At 54.4% G+C, this 26,912-nt stretch overlaps 2 protein-coding genes across 2 annotated transcripts in view; one reads left to right on the top strand and one right to left on the bottom strand.

Annotated features, from left to right (window-relative positions):
* Positions 1 to 26,912, bottom strand: part of TMC8 (transmembrane channel like 8) — a 256,022-nt gene that overhangs the window by 56,196 nt on the left and 172,914 nt on the right. The gene's annotated exons all lie outside the window — the stretch shown is intronic.
* SOCS3 (suppressor of cytokine signaling 3) lies at positions 3,295 to 6,414 on the top strand. The gene is made up of 2 exons (XM_053570579.1): positions 3,295 to 3,594; positions 4,147 to 6,414. The coding sequence occupies exon 2, from the start codon at positions 4,235 to 4,237 to the stop codon at positions 4,916 to 4,918; it is 684 nt and encodes a 227-aa protein (XP_053426554.1). The 5' UTR covers positions 3,295 to 3,594; positions 4,147 to 4,234; the 3' UTR covers positions 4,919 to 6,414.

Here is a 26,912-nt window from a genome sequence, read left to right as displayed (position 1 = left end):
GGGCAGCCTGGTACAAAGGCTGCATCCCAAAGACAATGGGAAAACAGAAGAAATTGGAAAGCCAAAGGGAACCTTGGTGGTTGCCTAAATGGTTGTTTCCAGACCAGCAGCTTTCTGGAATGTATCTTATATAGGAGAGGTTTGCGTTTCCAAAACAAAAAGCAGCTCAAGGCCATACCCATGCCCTAGTTATGCAGCTATCTCCTCAGTGCTTTCAAAATAGTGACTGGTAACACAGACACAGCACCTACTATGTGCAAGACACTGTCCTAAGCCTTCTTTTTTTTTGTCATTGTAGTTTGGCCGGGACCGGGTTTGAACCTGCAACCCTGGGTATATGGGGCCAGCGCCCTACTCACTGAGCTACAGGCACAGCCCCTGTCCTAAGCATTCTGCATGTATGTGCTCGCAAGCCAATGAGGTGCCTGCTATTACCAGCTGACTTCACAAATAAGAAAACTGAGGCACAGCTGGTGAAGTAGGTTGCTTGAAGTCAGAGAGCTGCAGGGTGATGGAGCTCTGGACTGCAGTTGAAGCTCCTGAGTCAGAACGCAGGGAGCCCAGAGCCCTTTCCCTCTTATTTGCCCCCTGGGGAACCTGTATCTGTCACCACTTTGGCCTTCTCCTACAGGGTTCTCCCAGCACTGCTGACTTCCAGTACTTCGCCCAGGGCCTGGCAAAAGCAGGTTCTCAGAGAGGATTTATGAATGGATGAATGAACTTGACTCGCGTCAGAGCATTCTAATTTACAAAGCACTTTCTCATCCATTAACTCAAGGGCTATTCCCTGCGTCTCGCTTGTCCTCCACTGGTCTCATCACAAAAGTATATGGTCATGCAGCCACATGATGCGCAACAGCTGAGAAAAAGAATGAACCCCTGATTGTGGAGGGAAGCAGAACCCATTGCATCAGCCTGCAAGCATCTTGAGGGCAAAGTCTAGGTCTCATTCATCTTTACATCCCAATGCTCAGCCCAGTACTTGGCACACAGAGCCCAATCTTTGTGAAATGTGTTCAATAAAACAACTTCCCCCTCTGCAGAAGTGGCAAGAAAATTTCCTCCTTACCACTGCTCTCTTGATAGAGTCTGAAAGGAGAGTTGGACTGAATTACTTCGATTTCAATCACACTTTGATGCGCAGAATCTTTTTTTTTTTTTTTTAATCTCAGCTGGCCAGCTCGGGGCCTGTGGCTCAAGCGGCTAAGGCACCAGCCTCAAATACCTGAGCTGGCGGGTTCAAATCCAGCACGAGCGGCCAAACAACAATGACGGCTGCAACCAAAAAATAGCCGGGCGTTGTGGCAGGCGCCTGTAGTCCCAGCTACTTGGGAGGCTGAGGCAAGAGAACTGCTTAAGCCAAAGAGTTTGAGGTTGCTGTGAGCTGTGACGCTAAGGTACTCAACCCCAGGGCAACTGAGTGAGACTCTGTCTCAAAAAATAAACATTCTCAGAGATTAGGAAAAACTACCACACTTAGTTTCACACTGGCCAAACAACAATGACCGCTGCAACCAAAAAATAGCCAGGCATTGTGGCAGGCGCCTGTAGTCCCAGCTACTTGGGAGGCAGAGGCAGAAGAATCACTTGAGCCCAGGAGTTTGAGGTTGCTGTGAGCTGTGACGCTACCGCACTCTACCCAGGGCGACAGCTGGAAAGAAAAAAATAAAATGTCAGCTGGCTGATGGGAAAAGGTTATTATTCTTATTTTGCAGATGGCAAAATGGAAGCCCAGAGAGGCTGTGTGTCTTGTTCAAATCTCATTAGTCCCCCAGCATCTGTTGGGAGAGCGGTGAAGGACATAGTGGCAAAGGCAGTGAGCCACCTGTCAGGTCTGGAGGAGCCAAGGAGCCAGCTTTTGGCTCCAGAACCCCAAGCTCACAGCTGGTTGGTGCTGCAATCTCTCCCTTTCCACCAGCCTCGTGGTGTCTGCCCCCGGAGAGGCGACGATCTGATCTAAGTGCCACTCAGGTGGCTCCCTCAAGGGTAACCAGCACCCCACAGCCTATTTAGGGTTAGATTATAAAACTTGCCATCCTTCTGAAGGCTGACCCCACCTGGGTCTCCAAGCCCAAATTATCTACAGCAGCGAGCCAGTGGAACCAGAAGCAAATCAATCCTTCACCTCAATCACCCCTCTTTTCCCGCCACCTCCCATCAGAAACCCTAGAGAGGCAGAGAGGGAGGGCTCCTAGGCAATGGGGGGCCATCTGGCAGGGGGCTTTCCAGAAATTCTCTCCTGCTGGAGTTTTATTCCCAGGTGTGACCCCAGCCTGAGATACGAATTCCTTTCTCCGTCCCCAACTCCAGCTTCAGAAGCAGCAATTTCCGAAGACCCAGGGCCTTCCCTTACTGGCTTGGGGCGAGATGCACAAACTCCACTCCACCTGCGGTGCCCGGGGCGCCCTCTAGCGGACATGGGGGGAGGGTTGGGGCCGCCACTTTTTCCCGGGCTCACCAGCCGCGCAGCTAGCACCCGGCAGGACCACACCGGACCCCACAGGTTAGGAGACTCAGATAAGTGGGAGTGGTTTTATTGGGGATGGGGGTCATCAATACCGGTGTCAGCGTCCGCAAAGAATTTGGCACGGGCCGACGGGTTGAGGTAGGGAGCTGGCACGCAGGGGGCGTCCCCTCCAGCCTCGGGCCTCTCAGTCTCCAGTTGGGGACGTGCCCACGGGTGACTGTCTCTTTATCTCCCACCTCTAGCTCCTAGGTCTGACCCCAGCCCTGAGGTCTGGCTGTAGAATGGCCCCATCTCCCTTTTAGCTGGCCTGGGCCGCCTGGAGCCGCAATTGGGACCTCGGGCAGGCCCCGGGGAGGGGGCGGGGGGGGTCCCGGCGGGGTCCGAGAAAAAGGCAAGGGGAGCCGGGGAACCTCTCCGGGGTAGCCTCTTAGAACTGCCCGCGGTCCCGGAGAGGCGCCCCCGCCTCTGCCAGAAACTGGCCTTCTTAGAAGGGAGGGGGGTGGGGGGAAAGTGTGAATGAGAAGTTGGGGGCGGAGCGCGCGGGGGGAGGGGCCGCTGCCAGGAACGCGCCGCCGGGGCTGGCGCCGCGCCCGCCGGCCGCCCCGGCCGCCTCGCGTCGCGCTTTGTCTCTGCTCGCGTCTCTGCCAGTCCCTGCTCTGCTCGCGGCCCGCCCTCGGCCGCCCGCGGCCCCTCCCTCGCCCTCCGCGCGCAGCCTTTCATTGCTGCGAGTAGTGACTAAACATTACAAGAAGGCCGGCCGCGCAGTTCCAGGAATCGGGGGGCGGGGCGCGCGGCCGCCTATATACCCGCGAGCTCGGCCTCCGCGGCGGCTCCGACTCGGACTCTCCGCACCGCCACCGCCGCCGCCGCTCCGGCCCCGCACGCGGCCCAGCTCCCGCCGCGGCCCCTCGCCTGGTCCCTGCCCGGTCGTCCGCCCGGGGGCGCGCAGGGGGCAGGGCGGACGCCCCGGTGAAGCCCGAGGGACGCGCGCGCGAGGACTCCTTTGTGGACTTCACTGCTGCCAACATCTGGGCGCCGCGCGGGCCACTTCTGGCCGCCGCTGGCCGCCTCGCCTTGGGGACCAGTGGGCGCAGCCCCAAAGACCGGAGACTTCGGTTCAGCACCAGGTAGGAAGAAGGGGTGCGGCGTGGGGAGGGGTCTCGCTTAGTCCCGAGAGCTTTTCCCGGTTTCCCCTCCCCTTCCCGGGTCATTCCCGGTAGGGAGGGGACGAGGTAGGGCAGAGCGGATGGAAGCCGGAGATCCCAGGTTCCCGGAATACTCTGGCAGGGGCCCTCGGGCTGCTTCTGTCCCCTCCCTACTCCCATGCCTCGGGTTTCTGTCTCGGTCCCCACCGCCCGGGGCCACCGGACTGAGCGGCGCCCAGAGCGTCCCGGGGGCCCTTCTCCCGCTGGCCACGCCGACCGCGCTCCCGGAGACCCAACTTCCGCGCGCGACTTTCCCACTCTGCTCTTCCAGTGCGTGCTGGGGAAGGGGCTGTCTGGGGCCACCCAGCCGGGGGTGGGGCAGGGAGGGCTTCGCGGGGTCGGAGCGCGAGCCCAGGCGACGGCCCCCGGGGCAGCGGGTGCCCCGGCCTCTCGGCTGAGGCAGGGGAGCCGCGGCGGGCCGGGCGCTCTGGCGGGTTCCGGGCACTCACGCGGCTCTCGCCTTCCTCCCCGCAGCCCCCCGGGATGCAGTAGCGGCCGCTGTGAGGAGGCCGCGAAGCAGCTGCAGCCGCCACCGCGCAGATCCACGCTGGCTCCGTGCGCCATGGTCACCCACAGCAAGTTTCCCGCCGCCGGGATGAGCCGCCCTCTGGACACCAGCCTGCGCCTCAAGACCTTCAGCTCCAAGAGCGAGTACCAGCTGGTGGTGAACGCAGTGCGCAAGCTGCAGGAGAGCGGTTTCTACTGGAGCGCCGTGACCGGCGGCGAGGCGAACCTGCTGCTCAGCGCCGAGCCGGCCGGCACCTTTCTCATCCGCGACAGCTCCGACCAGCGCCACTTCTTCACGCTCAGCGTCAAGACCCAGTCAGGGACCAAGAACCTGCGCATCCAGTGCGAGGGGGGCAGCTTCTCCCTGCAGAGCGACCCCCGGAGCACGCAGCCGGTGCCCCGCTTCGACTGCGTGCTCAAGCTGGTCCATCACTACATGCCGCCCCCCGGGGCTCCCGCCTTCCCATCGCCGCCCAGCGAGCCCAGCGAGCCCTCCTCCGAGGAGCCTGAGCAGCCTGCGCAGCCGCTCCCGGGGAGCCCTCCCAGGAGAGCCTATTACATCTACTCAGGGGGCGAGAAGATTCCCCTGGTGCTGAGCCGGCCCCTCTCCTCCAACGTGGCCACTCTGCAGCATCTCTGTCGGAAGACTGTCAACGGCCACCTGGACTCCTATGAGAAAGTCACCCAGCTGCCTGGGCCCATCCGGGAGTTCCTGGACCAGTACGATGCCCCACTTTAAAAAGCAAAGGGCAGAGGTTGGGGTTCGGGGCCTGGGTCCCCTCTGCTCCGTGACACACAACACGGCACAAGCACAAGAAACCAGCCTTGAGAGAGTCCGGCAGCTGTGGGCCAGCCAGTGAGCAGGCAGGCCCCTCCCTCCGGCCCTCCGCGCTGTGGAAAGGGGCGGGCGGACCTGGAATGCCTTTGAGGGAAGGGGGTGTGCCACCTGAGTGCCCCACCCCCACTCCAGCTTCTCGGGAGGAGCGAGCTGGCCTAGTGGGACAACGGGAACGACAGTGGGTTCTCCTGCCCCCTTCATCGACCCCCACTCCACTTCCAAACAGGGGACACTTCAGGAATGTTGAACTCATCAGAACTGCCAGGGAATCCTCCAACTTTCCAACGGAACTTGTTTGCGCTTTGATTAGTTTAAACCTGAGCTGGTCGCAGAGCCTGGGAAAGGATGAAAGAGAGAGGGTTCGGGGGATACCAGAGCTGCAGGCTGGCCAGGGAAATGGCCACACCCACTGCCCAGCCCAGATGAGGAGGGTGGCTGCAGGCTCCTCTCCCTGGCTCAGGGAGAAGGGCATGGGGTGACCTAAGAGAAAGAGCCTGGTGCCCCTCACCCTCTCTCTTGAGACAGCATGGGAAACACAGGTTCCATAGTCTACCTGGTGCCCAAGAGCCCGGGGCCCTCCCCCGGTTTTAAGGGGGAAGTGGCATTTGAAGGATGCCTGGGTTGGCCGTTGGTCTCTTTTTTCCTACCTATGCCATACCTTCCAGCACCCAGGGGGATGGAGGAGGAGGTGTGCCATCTTTGACCCCCACTCCTGGTGGAGAAGGTGGGGGACTAGGAGATTCGCCTTAGATGCTCCCTGTCCCATGGATAGGGACTGGTATAGGGAAAGCCTCACACTCAGGCCAGTCCAGGCAGAGGCCAAGGGATTCATCCCGAGCGCCCAGCCAGCCACTCACCAGGGAATGGGTGGGGGACCACCTTCCTTTGGTGATACACAGGGAGGGTGGTGGCCATTCCTAGACCCAGGCCCTGCACAGCCACCCTCCTGCCTGGGTAGGGGAGGCAGGAAGTCCACTGCAGCTGCTCCTGCTCCCACCATAGCACTGATCCGTGAAAACTTAGAGGAATGTAGCAGCGATGGAATTAACCTGGAACTGTTTTTTTTTCTGGTGTGAAAACCAAACAAACACACAAAGTTTTCTGTGTCAGGTATCGGGCTGGATGGGGCAACTGTGTGTTGGGGTAGATTTTTCTCTATATTTTGTTTCTTGTTTTTAAATAATGTTTACAATCTGCCTCAATCACTCTGTCTTTTATAAAGATTCCACCTCCAGTCCTCTCCCCTCCCCCAACTCAGGCCTTCCAGGCTATAGGAGATGCTTGAAGAACTCAACAAAATCCCAACCCAAGTCAAACTTTGCACATATTTATATTTATATTCAGAAAAGAAACATTTCAGTAATTTATAATAAAGAGCACTATTTTTTAATGAAAAACCTGACTTGAGCCTTTTCTCCACCACCACCCCCCATTTCCCAGCCCTGATTTCTCTTTCACCCCCTCTCTGCATTAGAGAGGAGGAAGGGAGCCACAGAGGTGGTGGCTGTACCCCTCGCTGGTGGCCTGGCCCCCCTGGTGGTGGAATCAAGTGACTTACGTCAGCCCCTGTGCCACTGACAAGCTAAGGCAGCCACCTAGGCTGTTATGAGAGGGGTAATTCCTGCTAGTCTGATTCAGATCTGACCAGAATATGCAAAGCAAGTTAGAAGGAAGCGCTTCAAAGAGCTTGCTGGGGGCAAGCTGAACTGTGGTCAGGGCTTTTAGAGGTTCTAAGCTATTAGAGGCGCTGGGGCTCCTTAGCTGGAAGGTGTTCCAATAAAGCCTAGACATCTGAGTCGTTGCTCTTCGACCTATGACCTCAGCCCACCCCTGCAGAGGGGTAATCTTCCTGCAAATTCTGCAGGCAAGTGGGGCTGGTATTCTAGGGCTTTCTGGCCTCTGCTCCTCATACCTTGTTTCCCTTCCATCATCTTAGGGGTCCCAACCTAAGCAGTGGACAGGAACCTCCAACTCTTCCTCAGAAGTACCCATCTATTCATCTATTTATAGTTACTCCCATGCCCCTGGCACTTCAGAGGCTACCTGCATTAACCATACCAATTAACCTCCACCTGGCAGGCATTCTCATGCCCATATTCTCAGACACAGCTGTCCAAGCCAGGACACTGGGCTAGTCACTTTTGGTGCCTAGATTGGTGCTCAGTAAATATTTGTTGACAGGTTAGGGGCAGCCACTCAGGTCCAGGGAGGTTAAGCAACCTGCCCAAGGGCATGACATTTTGGAAATGTGGGAAAGACAGGATTGGAAGGAACCCAGGACCATTTGATTTTCCAAGTCCATGAACTCTCAAGCCTCCCTATACACTAAGCATATGCCTAAGGTTCATGGTTCATTCCTCTGGGCAAGACCCACCCCCACCCCCAAAAAGGACCAAGAGTTAGTACACCCCTTCCCTCTCAACTCTGGAGTTTCCGAATTACGGTTCTACTAAAAACAACATCCTCTCTGTTATATTCTCCTTCCCTTCTTCTCAGCCCTCCAGGATCTGACAGCTGGGAGATGAGTGTTACCTCCAAGTCAGGGACCCCTTATGCAAGTATCAGATGAAACAAGCCAGAGCCTCTTCCTGTCCCCTCGGACCAGATAAGCTGCTCCAGGAATCAGTATCCAAAAGGCAACAGAGAGTAAATAAACAAAGTCATTTTTCTTTCCCATTTCCTGGACTTTGGGGAAAATGACCTAAAGTGATGAGAAAGGACCAGGCCATACGTAAGACCACAGAGTGAGGGCGGCGCCTATGGCTCAGTGGGTAGGGCGCTGGCCCCATATGCCGAGGGTGGTGGGTTCAAACCCAGCCCCGGCCAAACTGCAACAGAAAAATAGCCGGGCGTTGTGGTGGGCGCCTGTAGTCCCAGCTGCTCGGGAGGCTGAGGCAAGAGAATCGCGTAAGCCCAAGAGTTAGAGGTTGCTGTGAGCCGTGTGACGCCACGGCACTCTACCCGGGGGCAGTACAGTGAGACTCTGTCTCTACAAAAAAAAAAAAAAAGACCACAGAGTGAACAGAGCACGTGGGAACCACACCAGGGGGACCAAAAGGGAACTCTGGACGTGGGAATGCAGATGCAGGTAGGTTTTCCTCCCCAGAGCGTGAGTCTAGCTGAGAGGACCAAGTGGGGCACGGCTCCCCAGGGCATCTAGGAGGATGAGCTCCTGGGAAACTTCCAGTGGCTCTTCCTGGGATCTCCTGGTCAGTCACCTCCTGCCTTGTGCTACAGAAAGCCCCCCTTCTGTTGAAATGCAGCCTCCATGAAAGTGTAAACCTGGAGTCCCTGCCTTTGACCCAGAAGGCAGCAGTTTAGCCAGGGCGCCCAGTGTTCACCGGACACTAGCAGATCTTGGCCTTCTCTGGCCAAGGAGGAAGTGGTTCTCTCCACGTACCCCCTGGAAATTGAACCTTGTTTTAGGAGAGATGCAGAGGCAGGAAGACACTTGACTCAGTTTCCCTACCTGCTGCTTACTGCCCACCCCAGACATCTTGTCTCTCCCCTTGAGATCATAGTCTGGACCAACCTTTAAGCGCTTTGCAGACAACCAAACTGAGGCCCAGAGAAGGGAAGCAGCTTGCTCAAGCTCACACAGCAAATTAGTGGTAACAAACAGGGAAGACCCTCCCTTGGATGGCTCTGCTCACCAACGGCTCTTTCCTTCCTTCTCTCCTCATCCCATACCCCTATTACAAAATTCTTTCTGTAGGGCGGCGCCTGTGGCTCAGTGAGTAGGGCGCGGGCCCCATATACCGAGGGTGGCCGGTTCAAACCCGGCCCCGGCCAAACTGCAACAAAAAATAGCCGGGCGTTGTGGCGGGCGCCTGTAGTCCCAGCTGCTCGGGAGGCTGAGGCAAGAGAATCGCTTAAGCCCAGGAGCATAGCCCAGGAGTTGGAGGTTGCTGTGAGCTGTGTGAGGCCAGCTAGGGAGGCTGAGGCAAGAGAATCGCTTAAGCCCAGGAGCATAAGCCCAGGAGTTGAAGGTTGCTGTGAGCTGTGTGAGGCCACGGCACTCTACCGAGGGCCATAAAGTGAGACTCTGTCTCTACAAAAAAAAAAAAAAAAAAATTCTTTCTGTAATTCTCAATCCTTGGAGGGAAAGACACCCCTCCTACAAAATACTTAGTGTGGGGCCCTCTGGCTTGGCCGCCAGAAGAGTTATGCTCGTGGTTCTAAGAAGTGCCCTGTAGGGAATGGGTACCCCACGGGGCCCAGAGGGGATAAGTCCCCAGCTGGGGGTCCCTGGCCAACAAAAAGAGGGGGAGATAACTGCTCCCAGGCCCTGTGCCCTATTACCTTGCTTTTAGGGCTGCAAGAATCCACCCCAGGAGGCCCTATCCTCTCTCTGGTGTTGGTTTTTGGGCAGGCCTCCTGACGAGCTAGAGCCAAGAATGGGAAATCGAAGGCCTGCCCGGGGCAGGGGGTTGTGGGGGAGGGCGGGAAGGAGGCCACAGAGAGGGGAGCTAGCGACCGGGAATAAGCCAGCAAAATGTGTCCTAGTCTGAGGAAGGAGCGAGGATGTTGGGGAGGGGACGTCGCCAGGGTATCGGGCAGGGGAAGGAGGGGGAGGCAGTCAAGAGCCTGCGGGAGTGGGGAACGCGGGCCCCAGAACAGCGGGCAGGACAGGGACCGCAGAGCCCGCGGGTGAGAGGAGCCCCGGTCCGGGGAGCACCTTCCTGCGCCCCGCCCCTCTGCCCCCTCCTCTCCCGTTTGGGCAGCCGCCGGGCTGGCGGGCAGGCGCGTCGCTCCGAGGCCGTCCTTTGCCAGGAAAAGTCACTTCCCGGACACCGCGGGAACCCTGGCGGAGCTATGCGAAGAATGTCCACGCAGAGCACAGAGGGTGGCACCTCCAGGGGCCGCGCCGCCGCCACCACGGCCGCCGCAGCCCCGGCCCAGCGGCGCTTGCGCACTGCGACCCGGCCACGCCCCCGTCACGCCCCGCCACGCCCCCGCCCGCGCAGCGCGGTCGCCACGGCAACCGGATTACAGGCAGAGAGCGCTGTTTATTCTCAGCGGAGTGCCAGGAAATTCGGTCCGGAGGTTGCCAGGCGCACCTCCCTGGGGCGGGGAGAGAGGGTGGGGGCGGGGAGGGGGATTCGTCACCGAAGGTCACTGACCCCTCCGAAGGGAGGCTGCTCAGAAAGCCGGGCTGTTTTCCAGCCGCGAGTGGATCAAGTTTTCTTGTCCCAGGGGAGCCAGATCCCCCTCTCCAGGCCAGCACAGCAGACCCACGCCCAAACATTCCATCTCGGGATCCTGTCCTCTCAGCCCCAGCCCTCTCGCTTTCCAGTCATTCTCACTCATTCATCCGTTAACCAGTGTCTATGCGTCAGGAACTGTTCTAGGCCCAGGGGATCTAGTGTCCAGCAAGAGGAGGCCCTGCTGGGCCTGACTTCTGAGGCTGAGCAAAGTGTCCAGACAATGAGCTATAAATATGTAAATTAAATAAATACAGCCAATTTGTGCCTGGAAGACGCGCATCTTCAGATCACATTTCCGTTACATCCAATATCCACCTTCCCACCCCTCAGGAAAGGTGACCAGCTAGTCCTGGTTTATCCCTAACAGTTTGGCAAACTAGGACAGTTGGTCACTCTATCCTCAAGTCAGAACACATCCATTTTATTATTATTATTATTATTATTTTGCAGGGTTTTTTTGGACAGGGCTGGGTTTGAACCTGCCACCTCCGGCATATGGGGCCAGCGCCAGGCGCTGCCCCAACACATCCATTTTAGAGATGGAGAAATGGAGGCCCCAAAGCCAAGGACAGTTCTGCCAGGTCCTGGGACTAGTTAGAAAGAGAGCTGGAGCCTCTGACTTAGAATCCAGGGCTGACCCCTCATCACTGCCCCGGAGCTCCTGCCCTCTGTCTCTCAAGGTCCCTGAAAGCACTGAGAACTTATGGCCAACACCCCAGAGCGAATGAAATGACTTCCAGCCCAGCTCAGAAGAGATTGCTGGAATCTGAATAATCAACACTTCCCTGGGTGACTCTGAGACCACTAGTGCTGCCTTTGGGCAGGACAAGCCTGGATTCTCCTCTCTTCCTGAGACAGGGAATTTCCTCCTTGTACCTTGACTAAGCCAGAGCTGGGAAATCGGCAGGGAGGGAAGGCCTAGAGCTTACCACCAGCCTGCGCTATAGTGGCAAGCAGGGACAAGTGCAGCCCTTCCCTCTGCCTAGGCTGGAGGATTGCAGGGGCCCAGGGAGGATGGCGCTCCTTCCCCCAGCACTGAGCCCTCCCAGCTGTGCTGTGCTGGGAACTGGCCAGGCGTTTGTGAAATCCTTGGGTGAGCCTGACCCACTGTCATGAGGCCTCGCCTGTGGAAGCCGGTGCTGGGAGGGGGGAGGGGGCTGTTCCCAGAAGCGGGTAGAACTCTGGACTTCCCACTCCTGAGTGCTCCGATTGCAGCACCGCCTTAGGCAACAGCAACAGCCTGGAAGGCTGGGTTGCTGAGAGAATGGGGGCCTCAGGCTCAGTTCAGAAGAGGGCTCTGAGTGCTAAAACTGCACGCAATCCTTGCTCCCTGCCATTATTTCAGGCAGTGTTCAGGCCCAGATTTAGGAAAAGGCTGAAAACCCAGATTAAAAAAACAACAACAAAAAAGCGCAAATCTGTCCTTTATATCACACAAAATGCTATTTCCTCTCTTTCATCTCCCCTCCTCCAAATCTCAAATCAGTCAGAAAATGTTATTTAGTATCTGTAACGTACAGGATGTTGGAGGTATACATATGAGGTAGGCGGTCATTAAGAACCCCGGTACTGCAGTAAGACTTTGTGTGGTACAACTGCAGGGGGCTCTGTTCAAGATGTGATCTTCATATTTCTGTAGGTGGATCCCACCAGGCCGCCCAGCAGAGGTGTAGCTGCAATGATCTTGAACTGTAGGTGCACCAGCAGCAGCTGACACTTGCTAGATTGCTGTCCCAAGTGGTCCCACTGCAGGTGGAACTGCTGTTTTGGCCATGGTGCCATGCTGGAGATCAATGACAGCCAGGACCTATTCCAGACTTTAAGAGGCTAACAGTCTGAAAGGGGAACTAGATGTGAAAACCAAGAAGTATCCTAAAAAGCAATGAGTTTAAAAATAAAACAGTTTACAGGGTACAGCTAGGGGTACCCAGAAGGAAATCATCTATAGTGGCTTCCCAGAAGAGATGACCTATGTGTGAGCTAAGGCAAAACAGCAGGTGTTCCTTCCACAGGTTTGGGAGAATGGGGCATTCTAAAGATCAGAAACGGGGAAATGGCCTGGAAAAGGGAAACTTTGGGGAACTTCAAGAAGTTTGGTATGTCCCCATTGGGCATATCCATGCCAGACTCTGTTCTAAAAATATTGCCTTCTTTATGTCACCCACACTCCCATCCCCTTGGGACCTTCTGCTAAGCTAGGTTTCCAAAACCCTTTGAGCTCTAACCCCAGAGGAAAGCTCATCTCCGCCCATCCCTCCAAATGTGTTCTGTATGTACAGACTGCACCATTCATTGATCTGTTTTTTTTCTGAGAGAGTCTCATCTGTTGGGTAGAGTCACGTAGCGTCCTAGCTCACAGCAAACCCTTAGGCTCAAGGGATCTTCTTGCCTCAGCCTCCCAAGGAGCTGGGATTACAAGCACCCACCACCACACCCAGCTAGTTTTTCTATTTTAGTAAAGACAGGGTCTCATTCTTACTCAGTTCAAGACTGGTCTTGAACTCCTGAGCTCAAGGGATCCACCCACCGTGGCTCCCAGTTGGGTCCGCAGGAGTGAGCCACTGTACCCCGCCTGGGCTCACTCATTCATCATTCAATGACCTTTTTTTTTTTTCTTTTTTGAGACAGAGACTCACTATATTGCCCTAGGTAGAGTGCTGTGGCATCACAGCTCACTGCAACCTCAAACTCTTGGGCTTAAGCGATTCTCTTGCCTCAGTCTTCCAAGCAGCTGGGACTACAGCTGCCCACCACAACGCCCGGCTATTCTTTTGTTGCAGTTGTCATTGTTCTTTAGCTGGCCCAGGCCAGGCTCAAACCCGCCAGCCTTGGTGCACGCGGCTGACACCTTAACCACTGTGCTACTGGTGTCGAGCCCATTCAATGATTATTTATTGGATGCCGACTCTAATATATTCTTTTTTTTTTTAATATATTCTTCACAAAACCCAACAGAGCAGTTGGTGCTTGGTGGAAGCTCAGTGAGTGTTTGACCTGTAGCTGTACAAAAGAAGACATGCTGGGCCACATGTAGTGGTGGGCGAGGGGCTGAGGCAAGAGGATCATTTGAGCCCAAGAGTTGGAGGTTGCTGTGAGCTGTAACACCACTGCACTCTACCGAGTGTGACAAAGTGAGATTGTCTCAAAAAAAAAAAAAAAGAAATAAAAGGAAATGTTCTTTAAACAATGTAGGATTTCTGAAGTCATTCAAATATCATTTAGTTCATCATTCATGACTTTTGCTTCCAGAAGCATACAGGTATCTTTTATATTTAGTACCACATCTTTGCATAAATAACATTTTTGCTTTTTCAAATTGCATTCTAGGTAGTTTTTGTGTGTGTGTGTGTGGTTTTTGGCCGGGGCTGGGTTTGAACCCGCCACCTCCGGCATATGGGACCAGCGCCCTACTCCTTGAGCCACAGGCGCTGCCCTCAAATTGCATTCTAATAGGTGATCTCATTCTAGCCTCCCTAAATGCCTCAGGTGTAGGTAAGAAAGGTAAAATAAAATATACTGTTCTGGGCTGCGCCTGTGGCTCAGTCGGTAAGGCGCCAGCCCCATATACGGAGGGTAACGGGTTCAAACCCAGCCCCAGCTGAACTGCAACCAAAAAATAGCTGGGCGTTGTGGCGGGCGCCTGTAGTCCCAGCTACTTGGGAGGCTGAGGCAAGAGAATCGCTTAAGCCCAGGAGTTGGAGGTTGCTGTGAGCTGTGTGAGGCCACGGCACTCTACCGAGGGCCATAAAGTGAGACTCTGTCTCTACAATAAAAAAAAAAAATATATATATATATATATACTGTTCTTTCCAGATGAGCAAACTCAGTGTACAGGGGTTCAGACTTGCTTCAGATTACATGGATAAGCAGTGGGAGATGTGAAACCTATCACCTGACTTCACATCTGGAGCCCTTTTCTACTATTGCTCAGCCTGTGTGTGAGAGCCTCCACCACTGTCACCTTCAGGACCTCCACTTAACAGCTACTGTGAAGGCTCCCTAAGGAACCCAAATGACAGCCAGGTTCGCTCTTGGCTCTCATCATCATCCAGGTCAGCCCTGAGGGACAGGCCTGGGTTGGCACTCTGTCCACCTAGATCCTAGTGGAAACACCAAAGTCATCCCTGCGCCCAGTAGATGCTCAGGGCTGGTGCTCCCAAAGGACATACAATTCCCAAGGAAACTCCAGCAGGGTTGGCTAATGTAATGTCTAGGGTTTTCCTCAAAGCCTCAGAGAACCCCAAATCCCTCTAAACTGTCCTTTCGGGAAACTGAGGGTAGAAGAGAGGACTTCTCTGCTCCTCTTATTACAGAACTCTGGGCCAAGTGGCTAGAAGGAGGGCAGCCAGGACTGGAGGGAGGCAGGCTGGCTTCCAAGGTGGCCCTCCAGCTATCTGCTGCCCTTTTTAGTGTCCCTTGGCACCCAGTAAAAGTAGGCAAGAGGGTCTGGCAGGAAAGCTGCCCAGAAGACCTTCAGAGACTAGCCAGAATTGCTCAGTGTTGGGGGAGGGACAGTTAAGGAAATGGAACACTGTTCTGCACATGGAGGATTCCACACTGGACTCCTCAGGCCACCACAGGGCCAAGGTTTGGTTGAGGACTCAGCAGGGACCCTCCCCAGGCACCTGCCAGAGCGCTGGAGTGGAGGGAAGGAGCTCCAGAGGGCAGCCTAGACCCTCCCCCTGGGAACCCTTCCAGGCCTCTCCAGCCTAAGGGAAGAGCTGAGAAAGTCAGCCAACGGACCCAGCTGCAGTGAGAGACCTTGTATCCACACCAGCATGGGGACAAAGCTGGTCAGATCCCAGCGGGGGAGAGGTAGAGATCTGGGCAGCCAGACCAGGCCCCGGCTTGTTAGCTGGTCAGGGGGATGGCTGGAGAGGATCCAGTTAAAAGAGTCAGATGCCAGGTAGAGGCGGCAGGCCCTGAAGGAAAGGTAGGGAAGTGGCCAGAGACGACTACTACTGGAGGACTTCCCAGACACTCATCTGCCACTTAGCACATTCTGAGCTCTGTGCTTAAAGGTGACGAACAGTTCCGTCCCTGGGATGTGCACTGTGTATTATCTTTCTGTGGGGTGACAAGTGATAGTGAATGATCCAATTGGTTCCTATGGTGAGCTGACAGCTGACCGGGAGACGGCTGAGAAGGGAAGGTGACCTGGGCCTAGAAACAGGATTCAAGCCACTGTGTCCACCTGCCCAGGAGACCCTGCTGCCTGGTCTCCATACCTCCTTGCTGGTCTCTGGAGGGTTCTGTAGGAAACAGAAGAACTGCACAAGAGTGCTGTTGTCCTCAAGGACTAAGAAAAGACAGGTCACCCTCCTGAGACTCTCTCCCTGGCCCCAGCCATGGACGAAAAGAGCCCTTGCCCAGTGGGTATCATTTATTTCACAATACTTTTATGGCTGTGCTTCCAATGCGCCAAGCACTATTCTAAGCACCTGAAACATACTGACTCATCAAATTCTCCAGCCACCCCATGAATTAGGTACTATTATTGTGCCCACTTTTTCAATAGAGGAAACTGCAAAACAGGGGTGTAATGTAACTTTCCCAAGGTCACAAGGTTAACCAGTAGAGCTAGGACCATGTGCTGTTGCCAGTACGCTTATCGTGCTTCTTGGCCCAACCCCACCAAGGCACTGGACTTGCGCACAGGAGCCCTGGACCAGGAGAGGGCAAGTGTCAAGGGCAGGGCACAGGCTGTGTCCGGAAAGCTGGGAGTGTGTCCCAGATCACTGTTGTCAGCATATGACCTCAGGCAGGTACCTAACTGTCCTACCTTGGTTCCTAATCCATACATGGAGATTTCAGTAAAACTTGTTTCTTGGGCTGTTATGAAACTGAAACAATAATACCATGTCACAACTTCATGATTTTTACTTTTGAGACAGAGTCTCATTCTCTCATCCTTGCTAGAATGCAATGCTGTTAGTCTAGCTCCCTGCAACTCCTGGGCTCAAGCAGCACTCTTCCTGACTCAGCCTCCTGAGTAGCTGGGACTACAAGGCACCTGTCACTGTTACTTGTCACTGTTAGTTAATATGCAGAGATGGGGATCAGTCCATTAAACTTTATTTGTCAGCACTCTCACCATGATGCCCAGCTACTTTTTATTATTTTTAGTGGAGATAGGGTCCTGCTCTGCTCAGGGTGGTCTCCAACTCCTGACCTCAAAAGAGCCTCCTGCCTCAGCCTCCCACAGTGCTAGGATTATAGCCACTGTGCTCAGTAACTTATTTATTTATTTATTATTTTTTGTAGAGACAGAGTCTCACTTTATTGCTCTCAGCTCATAGCAACCTCCAACTCCTGGGCTTAGGTGATTCTCTTGCCTCAGCCTCCCAAGTATCTGGGACTATACGTGCTTGCCACAATGCCTGGCTATTTTTTTTTTTTTTTTTGAGACAGAGTCTCACACATCCCTCTGGGTAGCGTGCTGTGACATCACAGCTCACAGCAACCTCAAACTCCTGGGCTCAATTCTCCTGCCTCCACCTCCCAAGTAGCTGGGATTACACACGCCCGCCACAATACCTGCCTATTTTTTGGTTGCAGCCGTCATTGTTGTTTGGTGGGCCTGGGCTGGCTTTGAACCCGCCAGCTCAGGTGCATGTGGCTGGCGCCTTAGCCGCTTGAGCCAAGCCTGGCTATTTTTTTGTTGCAGTTTGGCTGAGGCCAGGTTTGAACCTGCCACCCTTGGTATATGGGGCTGGCGCCTTACTCACTGAGCCACAGGCACCGCCCTCAGCAACTTTTTGATTATTAACAGGGTCTCCTTGGGACCCAATAAGATTCAGACATCTCCCCTTCACTGACATCCAAACTCATGCAGTCTTGCTAGGAGGAAAGTAGCAACTTCTTCCAAGGCTCAGCCACTAGGTCCTCAGGTTCCTGTCAGGGTTAGAGGAGGAAGTGTCCCTTCCCGTTCCCTGCTCGTCTCCTCCTAGTCTTTTCTTTATATGCCTGATGCGTTTCCTTCTTGTTTTCCTTTTTTTTTTTTGTAGAGACAGAGTTTCACTTTATTGCCCTCAGTAGAGTGCCGTGGCGTCACACAGCTCACAGCAACCTCCAACTCCTGGGCTGAAGCGATTCTCTTGCCTCAGCCTCCCGAGCAGCTGGGACTACAGGCGCCCGCCACAACGCCCAGCTATTTTTTGGTTGCAGTTCAGCCGGGGCCGGGTTTGAACCCGCCACCCTTGGCATATGGGGCCGGCGCCCTGCTCACTGAGCCACAGGCGCCGCCCTCCCTCTTGTTTTCCTTAACTGTCCTCTGACGTGTGGTGTTTCGTATCCCAGGGCCACCAGAACGAAATACTGTAAACCGAGCAGCTGAAAACAACAGAAACTAGTTCTGTCATAGTTCTGGAGGCCAGAAGTCCAAAAATCAAAATGTGACAGGGCCGGTCCCTCTGAAGCCTCTCTAGACCTTCCTTGCCCCCTTGCAGCTTCTGGCAGTCGCCGGCAAGCCCTGGTGACTGGTGTTCCTGGCTGTGCGTGCGTCACTCCCATCTCTGCCTCCATCTCCATGTGGCCTTCTTCTCTATGTGTCTGTGTCCAAATTTCTCTCTTTTTACAAGGATGCCAGTCGCTGGATTAGGGCCCAAACCAATACAGGATGACCTCATCTTAATTACATCTGCAAAGACCCTATTTCCAAATAAGGTTACAGTTATAGGTTCCACACAGACTTGAATTTGGGAAGGACACCATTCTACTGAGGACCATGGTCTTGTGGGATCCCAAATTAAGAACATTTTTTTCTTTCCTTGCAGCTTCCAAGAACAGCCAGAGAGATATGCCCTTCCTTATTCTTGGGCAGAGGGATGTGTGAGCTGCCCCTTCATCCTTGCTAAAAACACTATGAGCCCTGAGGACAGGCTGAAAAGGCGCCCAGGGATGGAGCCTAGCAGATGGCCTTGCAGGACCACAGGCAGGCTGCATGGCTGAGGCTGGCCCCCTCAGGGAGGGAGTGTCCCTCTGCTGCCCATCCAGCCTGGTCTGGCCCTCTACAGACATTGCCTCACTGAGCTGCAGGGATGCTTCCTGCATTTCTCTGGTGAAGAGCTTCAGTCTTAGCAACCTCAGATGACCCTCACACGGGGAGCATCATCCTCTAGAGCTTATTTCGAGCTTCAATGGGGGAAGAGAGAGGGAGGTGGGGCCATGGAGCTGGCACAGGAAATGTGGGTAGCGCCACAGTTCCTTGGCAATGTTACCTAGGGGAAAGTCATGGTGATGTCCAGCAGTCAGCCCACTCTCACCAAAGCCCTGGAAGATGTGACGGTGGGGTGGACACAGGGCTTCAGAAGCTCCTGTCAAATCTAGAACACCAGGTTGGGGAGGGCCAGGGAGAGAGGTTAAGGGGCTTTCATGTAGACCAGTGGTTCTCAACCTATGGGTCAGGACCCCTTTGGGGGCCGAACAACCCTTTCACAGCGGTCACCTAAGACCATCCTGCATATCAGATATTTAGATTACGATTCGTAACAGTAGCAAAATTACAGTTATGGAGTAGCAATGAAAATAATTTTATGGTTGGGGGTCACCAAAATATGAGGAACTGTATTAAAGGGTCGTGGTATTAGGAAGGTTGAGAACCACTCATCTAGACCTTTGTCACTGATTAGAGAGGCAGCATGATACAGAAAGCCGCCATGTTCTTTCTTTTTTTTTTTTTTTTTGTGATTTTTGGCCGGGGCTGGGTTTGAACCCGCCACCTCCGGCATATGGGACCGGCGCCCTACTCCTTGAGCCACATGCGCCACCCAACCGCCATGTTCTTTCAACAGCTGAAGGGAATGTTCTCAGCAACTCCCAAACTCTCCTCAGTCAATGCCTACAGCCCCTCTCCCTGCCCACCCCACTCCTCACCCTGCAGCTGTGGACTCCAGACCAACATCTGGCCCCGAGAACCTCTCTGGGGTGCCCAGGTCTGACTTGCAGAGCCTGGGAAAGGACATGGGGTTATGCCCTTACCTGAACCACAGGAAGGGGACCGCCCTGCCCAGGGACAGGAAGTCTGCTGCCGTACACAGCAAGCTGTCAGCCCGTGCAGTGGGTGGAGGGGTAGAGTGGGGTCAGGCACCTGGTGGTCAGCGGGGCCATCCATCTACTGTTTTTCCGGGCCACAGTGGTTCCCACACTCAGGAAGCCAGAGGGATGGGAATTGGGACCTTGAGTGTTCCTCCCAGTTTGCCCTCTTGCAGCCCAGGCAGGTTTCTAATCTGCTCCCCATTTATACAATGGGGATACAAACAGACCCCCCTTTCTGGGGTGGTTGTGACAATTAGGTGAGCAAATGCTTCTAGGACATAATGAGTCCTCTGCTCTGATGCCCTCAGAAAGGGGGTACACCCCTGGACAGCCTGTCTTTTCTTGTGAATAATCTAGCATTTCAGTAGTGGCCTTCCTTGCTTAGGGAAGAAGCAGCCACCGTCCAGGCAGCCTCACCTAGTCTACTAACTCTCCCTAGGGAAATCAGTGACAACCCCCCCTCACTGGGGGAGGGCCCACACACACAGTGGACCCTCAAAAATGCAGTATGAGGCAAGTTCTCCCTGAGTCCTCCCTGCAGAAGACCCGGGGCCTCTCCAGCTGGGCAGCCCAGCCTCAGGACAATCAGGCTTTTTGCCAGAAAGTTACAGTAAGTCAGACCCGCCCTTCCTCACACAGGGTGCTATTGGTCCCCTGGTCCCAAGCCTCAGTTCCTATAGGAGAGGAGAAGAGGGATCAAGGGCCCCTCCTGCCCCCCAACTCCCCTGCTCTTAATCCCACCCCCAGGACACACTGCTCTTCCCAGAGACTTCCAGGGGCTGCCTCCTCCCCGAAACCACACACCCCAAGCTGGGGTGGTAGCTGACACTTGGGGGAGGCTGACTCACCCCAGCCAGGTTGGGCCCTCAGTCAATATTCTTGGACTTCAGCCTGGGATTCCTGCAGGTTCCAACAACAAGTTCGACCATCCTCTGGCATGAGATGGGGTTCAGGGGGAGGGAAGGGAGGGCTCTGGCAAGGGCGTTGATGTGTCCACCGTGCCAGGCCTGGGGACGTGTCAGTGATATAGGCAGGCCCACCTCAGACACTGCCCGACTGAGGAGGACAGACATGGGCCAAGGGCCATATGAGCCACCAGCCTTTCAGTGGGGACACAGGCTAGAGGATCACAGTTGTGGAGGGCATGGCACATTACATAATTATTCTATTTTAAAACTAACAACCCCTTGTGGTAGATATGACTAATCACTGGTTAACAGATGAGGAAACCGAGGCTGGGAGAGGTTAGGGAGGTTAGAGAGATGAGGGTGGAGGGGTGGTAAGGGGGGTGGCTGTGCTGGGCAGAAAGTGGAGTCCAGCACCTGGGAACCTCTTCTTCAGCCTTCCTATCCACTTAGGCTAAGAGCATGAGCCTGGGCCTGAGGCCACACTGCCCACCTGGAGGATGGGGGGCAGGGGAGGTACAGAGCCCCAGGACCACCAGGCCCCGGGGACTGCACTGGATGAGGGAGCAAAGGAAGCAGGATGGAAGACTGGGGTGCAGGCTGGCAGGGTGTCCTTCTCAGGCCAGCCCCTGCGCCCTGGTACCCCGCCTCCCTGAGGTTCTTCCGAGCCCACCTCCGCTGGCTCCTGGCTCAGGAAGGGGCGGGTGACTGAGCATGGGGCGGGCCTTGGTCCCACAGCCAGGGTCCGTGTGCATGGCAATAGCTGCACGCTGCTCCCGGGCCGCGGGGTTTAGAGGGGAAGGGCCACGCGCGCCCCGCCGCTCCACCGGCTGCGCATTCCTCGGGCCTCGCTTCGGCCGGGCCGCCGGACCGGCTTTCCCGCTGACTGTAGTCAGAGCCGCGCTGCACCCGCTTCAGGCAGCCCCGGCCCCCGACGTCCGCCCGGTGTTTCTGTGTCTCCATCCCGCCGGTCCCCTTTCGCTGCCATGGGCCCCGCCCCCGAGCCCGGCTCCCCCGCGAGTCCTGCTGCCAAAGTGGCCACTCACGCCCGCTGCCGCCGCCACCCGCGGGCCTTCCAGCCCAGCCCTACTTGGGGCGCTGGCGCTGCGGGCCAGGCCGGGACAGCCCTGCCCGGAAGGGAGGCTATTCTGGGCTGGGCCGCCTGAGCAGCTGCGGGCCCCGGGCTTCCCGTCAGGGTGCGTGCCCTGGACAGAGGGCACGTCAGGGCAGGGCTCCCTCCCCGCCATCACTTTACCCCTAGGCTGCGCCGGGCTCACTCACCTTTTGGGGCAGACCCAGGTCTTTCCTTAGGCCAGGAATAAGCCCTAGTGTCAAGTCACTGAGAATGTCCAGAGACTACAGCCACTGGCTTCCTCTGGCTGCGTCCCCAGGGCTGGTGCCTGGCGCCTGGACCTCTCCGTCCTTACCTCACCAGGTCTGGGGTGGTTCGTTTGGCACCTGTGTTGTTGTGGGCACAGCGTTTGCCCCAGTATCCCATTCGCTTTCCTTTCTGCCTGTAGCTTCGCTCCCCCCAACCCCATGACCATGTGGTTCCCTCGAGTCCCCAGTGCCCAGCACAGGATAGGTGTCCCCCAAATGGGTGTTGAATGAAAGTTGGTATGGGCGGCTCCTGTGACTCAGTGAGTAGGGCACAGGCCCCATATACCCAGGGTGGTGGGTTCAAACCCGGCCCTGCAACAAAAAAATAGCAGGGTGTTGTGGTGGGCGCCTGTAGTCCCAGCTACTCTGGAGGCTGAGGCAAGAGATCGCCTAAGCCCAGGAGGTTGCTGTGAGCTGTGACACCGGGGCATTCTACCGTGGGCGATGAAGTGAGACTCTGTCTCTACAAAAAAAAAAAAGAAAGAAAGAAAGTTGTTAAACTATCACCTTTGGTGTCAACTTTAGGACACTCCAACTCCTTGGGTGTCTTTTTACATGACCACTTCTGTAGCTTGGTGAACAAAGTTGTGGGTATCTGCACATGTGGCCCGCTCCCTTGGGCTCACTCTGTGATCTTAGAACCACTTGCTGGGGCGGCGCCTGTGGCTCAGTCGGTAAGGCACCGGCCCCATATACCGAGGGTGGCAGGTTCAAACCCAGCCCCGGCCAAACTGCAACAAAAAAAAATAGCCGGGCGTTGTGGCGGGCGCCTGTAGTCCCAGGTACTCAGGAGGCTAAGGCAAGAGAATCGCGTAAGCCCAAGAGTTAGAGGTTGCTGTGAGCTGTGTGGCACTCTACCCGAGGGTGGTACAGTGAGACTCTGTCTCTACAAAAAAAAAAAAAAAGAACCATTTGCTGGGCTCCTGGCAGCCACACTCTTCCATCTGCAAACTAGGATAAGAGTAATAATCTGCAGTACCATCACACTGCAGATGGTCACCACCATCTAACCCAAGCCTCACTCTCCAGAGCCAAGGTTTCCCAAAGAGACTGAGAATGCTTGGGGGGCGGGAAGAGGCTGGGAGCTATTATTGTCACCTATCCATGCTCACTCTCTGCCAGGATTTTTAAATATAGCTAGCACATGATTTAGCCTGGTGCCTCTTGAACTTGAACGTCAGCACTGATCACCTATATCAGGCGTCTTCAAGGTTTTTAAACAGAGGGCCAATTCACTGTCCCTCAGACTGCTGGAGGGCCGGACTATAGTTTAAAAAAAACAACTATGAACAAATTCCTATGCACACTGCACACATCTTATTTTGAAGTAAAAAAACAAAATGGGAACAACTACAATCACACTGCCTCATGTGGCCCATGGGCCGCAGTTTGAGGACCCCTGACCTAGATCCTATTTTTTTTGCAGTTTTTGGCCAGGGCTGGGTTTGAACCCACCACCTCCGGCATATGGGGTCAGCACCCTACTCCTTTGAGCCACAGGCGCCGCCCTGGATCCTATTTTTTGTTTGTTTGTTTTTGCAGTTTTTGGCCGGGGCTGGGTTTGAACCCACCACCTCTGGCATATGGGGTCAGCACCCTACTCCTTTGAGCCACAGGCACTGCCGACCTAGATCTTGTTAAAACTTAGACTGGTTCATTGGCCTGGCCAGGGCCTGCAGTGGTGCGGCATCTAAGCAGCCCCAGGTGGTGTGGCTCTTGCTAAGACTCCACCACCTTAGAAGTCAGTCGGAGGGAGCATCCACACAGCAATACTGGGAGGTCCTGCACCTGGTTTTCAGATGCGAAAACATGCCCCAGATCTTTGCTCTTGGCCCTAGACGGTCTTTCCCGGGCAGGTTACCCCCGAGTTTCCTTCCTTTTCTTTCTTTCTTTTTTTTTTTTTGAGACAGAGCCTCAAGTTGTCGAACTGTGTAGAGTGCCTTGGCATCACAGTTCACAGCAACCTCCAACTCCTGGACTCAAGTGATTCTCTTGCCTCTATCTCCCAAGTAGCTGGGACTACAGGTGCCCGCCACAACGTCTGGCTATTTTTTTTTTGGTTGCAGCCATCTTTCTTTTTTTTTTTTGTAGAGACAGAGTCTCACTTTATGGCCCTCGGTAGAGTGCCGTGGCCTCACACAGCTCACAGCAACCTCCAACTCCTGGGCTTCAGCGATTCTCCTGCCTCAGCCTCCTGAGTAGCTGGGACTACAGGCACCTGCCATAACACCCCGCTATTTTTTGGTTGCAGTTTGGCCGGGGCCGGGTTTGAACCCGCCACCCTCGGTATATGGGGCGGGCGCCTTACTGACTGAGCCACAGGCGCCGCCCGCAGCCATCTTTCTTGATTGGTGGGCCTGGGCTCAATTCGAACCCACCAGCTCAGGTGTATGTGGCTGGCGCCTTAAACACTTGAGCCACAGGCTCTGAGCTTTTTTTTTTTTTGACAGAGTCTCACTCTATTGCCCTCAGTAGAGTGCTGTGACATAGCTCACAGCAACCTCCAGCTCTTGGGCTTAAGCAATTCCCTTGCCTCAGCCTCCTGAGTAGCTGGGATTATAGGCGCCTGCTACAATGCCTGGCTATTTTTTTTTTTTTTTTTTTGTAGAGACAGAGTCTCACTTTATGGCCCTCGGTAGAGTGCCATGGCATCACACAGCTCACAGCAACCTCCAATTCCTGGGCTTAAGCGATTCTCTTGCCTCAGCCTCCCAAGTAGCTGGGACTACAGGCACCCGCCACAACACCCGGCTATTTTTTGGTGGCAGTTTGGCCGGGGCCAGGTTCAAACCCACCACCCTCGGTATATGGGGCCGGCACCCTACTCACTGAGCCATAGGCGCCTCTTTTTTTTAAACTGAAAATTTCTCTTTATTATAAGGAAAATACATAGCACAGCAGAGCTTGAAGCTGGTAGGGATGGAAGATAGGAAAAAATGTAGCCTCCAAACAAGCTGCCCCAAACCTGAATTCCTCCTATAGAGGAGAATGATTTGGCCCTTACCTCATCTGCCTTTCATGATTGAAGGAAATTTGCCCCTAGCAGGACTGGGCCAGGAGCCCCATTTTCCAATCTTTTCTCTTCCTGGAATCTTAAGAAAGGTTGTATCTCGGGCTATCAAGATACAGAAGAAAGCATGGAGAAGAAGAGAATGATGTTATAGTCCCTTGTTCCAATGCTTTCCCATGCCTGTGGAACTGTCCCCAGCCCCATCCCTCAGTATTTGTTGATGCCAAAGACACGAACCCCATGGAATTGGGGCAACTTAGGCAGAAATACACTGAGCAACGAGACTGTGTTGATGAGGAAGTGAGCAGCATCATACTTGGTGTAGAACCTGGCCAGGAGGTAGTTGGATAGCCTCCTTTTATAAAGGTTCCCTCTGGGTCTTTCAGCCTGGTTCTTGGAGCTCTTTCTAACCCAGCATAGACTCACAGCACAATGGGAGAGATGCTCAGGAACTTGCAGGAAGAGGTAAACTGGAGCCCATAGTCCATCTGCTCCCAGTGGGTCAGTAGCCGAGCCTTTCCTTCGTCAGGGGTCTCAAAAGGTGTCCCTTTCACCATATGTAGAAAGATATACATTGCCTGCCAGCTTCAGAAGCCCGTCTGGCCAGGGGCGTGGCCCTCATTTCCACACCTGTGGTCTCCAGCCGCCGCTTTTTTTTTTTTTTTTTTTGAGACAGAGTCTCACTATATTGTTCTCGGTAGAGTGCCATGGAGTCACAGCTCATAGCAACCTCCAAAACTTGGGCTTAAGTGATTCTCTTGCCTCAGCCTCCCATGTAGAGGCACTACAGGTGCCTGCCACAATGCCCAGCTAATTTTTTGTTGTAGTTGTCATTGTTGTTTTTAGCAGGCCCAGGCTGGGTTCAAACCCGCCAGCCTTGGTGTATGTGACCAGCACCCTAACCACTGAGCTATGGGCACGGAGCCTCTTTTTTTTTTTTTTTTTATTACTACACCAATCCTTGTGAGTTGTAAAATTTGTGTGTGCTAAATATATAGCTATCCTCAATAAAATGAATAACAAATTAGTTATATATGAATAAAAAAGGAAACTCACACACATGCCAAGCCCCACTCATTTACTGCCTAGGAAAAGAAATACCATCCACAATTGCTGATTCTTTCTTTCTTTTTTTTTGAGACAGAGTCTCACTCAGTCACCCTGGGTAAAGTACCCTGGCATCATAGCTCATGGCAACCTCAAACATGTGGGCTCAAGCGATCCTCTTGCCTCAGCCTCCCAAGTAGCAGGGATAACAGGCACCCGCCCTCAACGCCCAGCTACTTTTAGAGACAGGGTCTCGCTCTTGCTCAGGCTGGTCTCAAACTCCAGAGCTCAGTTGATCTACCCTTCTCGGCCTCCCAGAGTGCTAGGATTACAGGCTGAGCTACCTCGCCTTGCTGCTGACTGCTGATTCTTTAATCGACTGGGTATACAAATTTAATAGTTTTCTTTGCACCTTGCATTAAAGCTATAGATTATGGAATAAATGGTTAAGCAAAAGACTCGCATTTAGGATGGAAATCTGGTGAAAGGGAGCCTAGCCTGCTATCAGAGAGAGAGAGGAAAGAGAGAGAGGAAGCACAGAAAACTACTTCTCTTAGGACACACTGGACAGGTGAGGGGACACCCAGAAGTGCCAACACCATCCTTCATGAGTAAATAACAGCCACCAATGCTTTGATTCATTTGTCAATAGATAGTTTACTTCTGACAGCGAAGCTGGAGCCTTCACACTCACATGTCAGTGAAAGAGTAATCAATGACGATTAATTACATGCCAGTTACTGGGAATACAGAATTGCTCTGTCAGAAGTTGCAGTATTTCTCAGGTGTGGGTCTGCAGCCAGCTTCTGTAACCGTGTCTTAGTTTTCTTTTTTTTTTTTTTGTAGAGACAGAGTCTCACTTTATGGCCCTCCGTAGAGTGCCGTGGCATCACACAGCTCACGGCAACCTCCAAGTCCTGGGCTTAAGCGATTCTCTTGCCTCAGCCTCCCAAGTAGCTGGGACTACAGGCGCCCGCCACAACACCCGGCTATTTTTTGGTTGCAGTTCAGCCGGGGCCAGGTTTGAACCCGCCACCCTCAGTACATGGGGCCGGCGCCCCACAGACTGAGCCACAGGCACCGCTCCTTAGTTTTCTGAAAGAATAGTGAGAATAGTGTCTGCCCCATCTTGGGGCACTTCTGATCTGCGAGTGTGTCCTGGGAAGATGGCCAGACTGGGTCAAATCCTGGCTGGCATCAGACCCCACCCCCCCATGGAGCTGCCATTGTTCAATGTAGAAAATGAGTGTGGGGACACTCCTCAGGCCTCTGGTGAGGACTATGGGCTCTCAGCCTGACAGGTCTGACAC

The sequence above is a fragment of the Nycticebus coucang genome, chromosome 18, assembly GCF_027406575.1.
Source record: "Nycticebus coucang isolate mNycCou1 chromosome 18, mNycCou1.pri, whole genome shotgun sequence".
Lineage (NCBI taxonomy): Eukaryota > Metazoa > Chordata > Mammalia > Primates > Lorisidae > Nycticebus > Nycticebus coucang.
The sequence above is the reverse complement of the archived record's forward strand: the minus strand, read 5'-3'. Positions and strand labels throughout refer to the sequence as shown.

Coding starts and splice junctions, on each gene's coding strand:
- SOCS3 (XM_053570579.1), top strand. CDS start 4,235: ATGGTCACCCACAGCAAGTTTCCCGCCGCCGGGATGAGCCGCCCTCTG.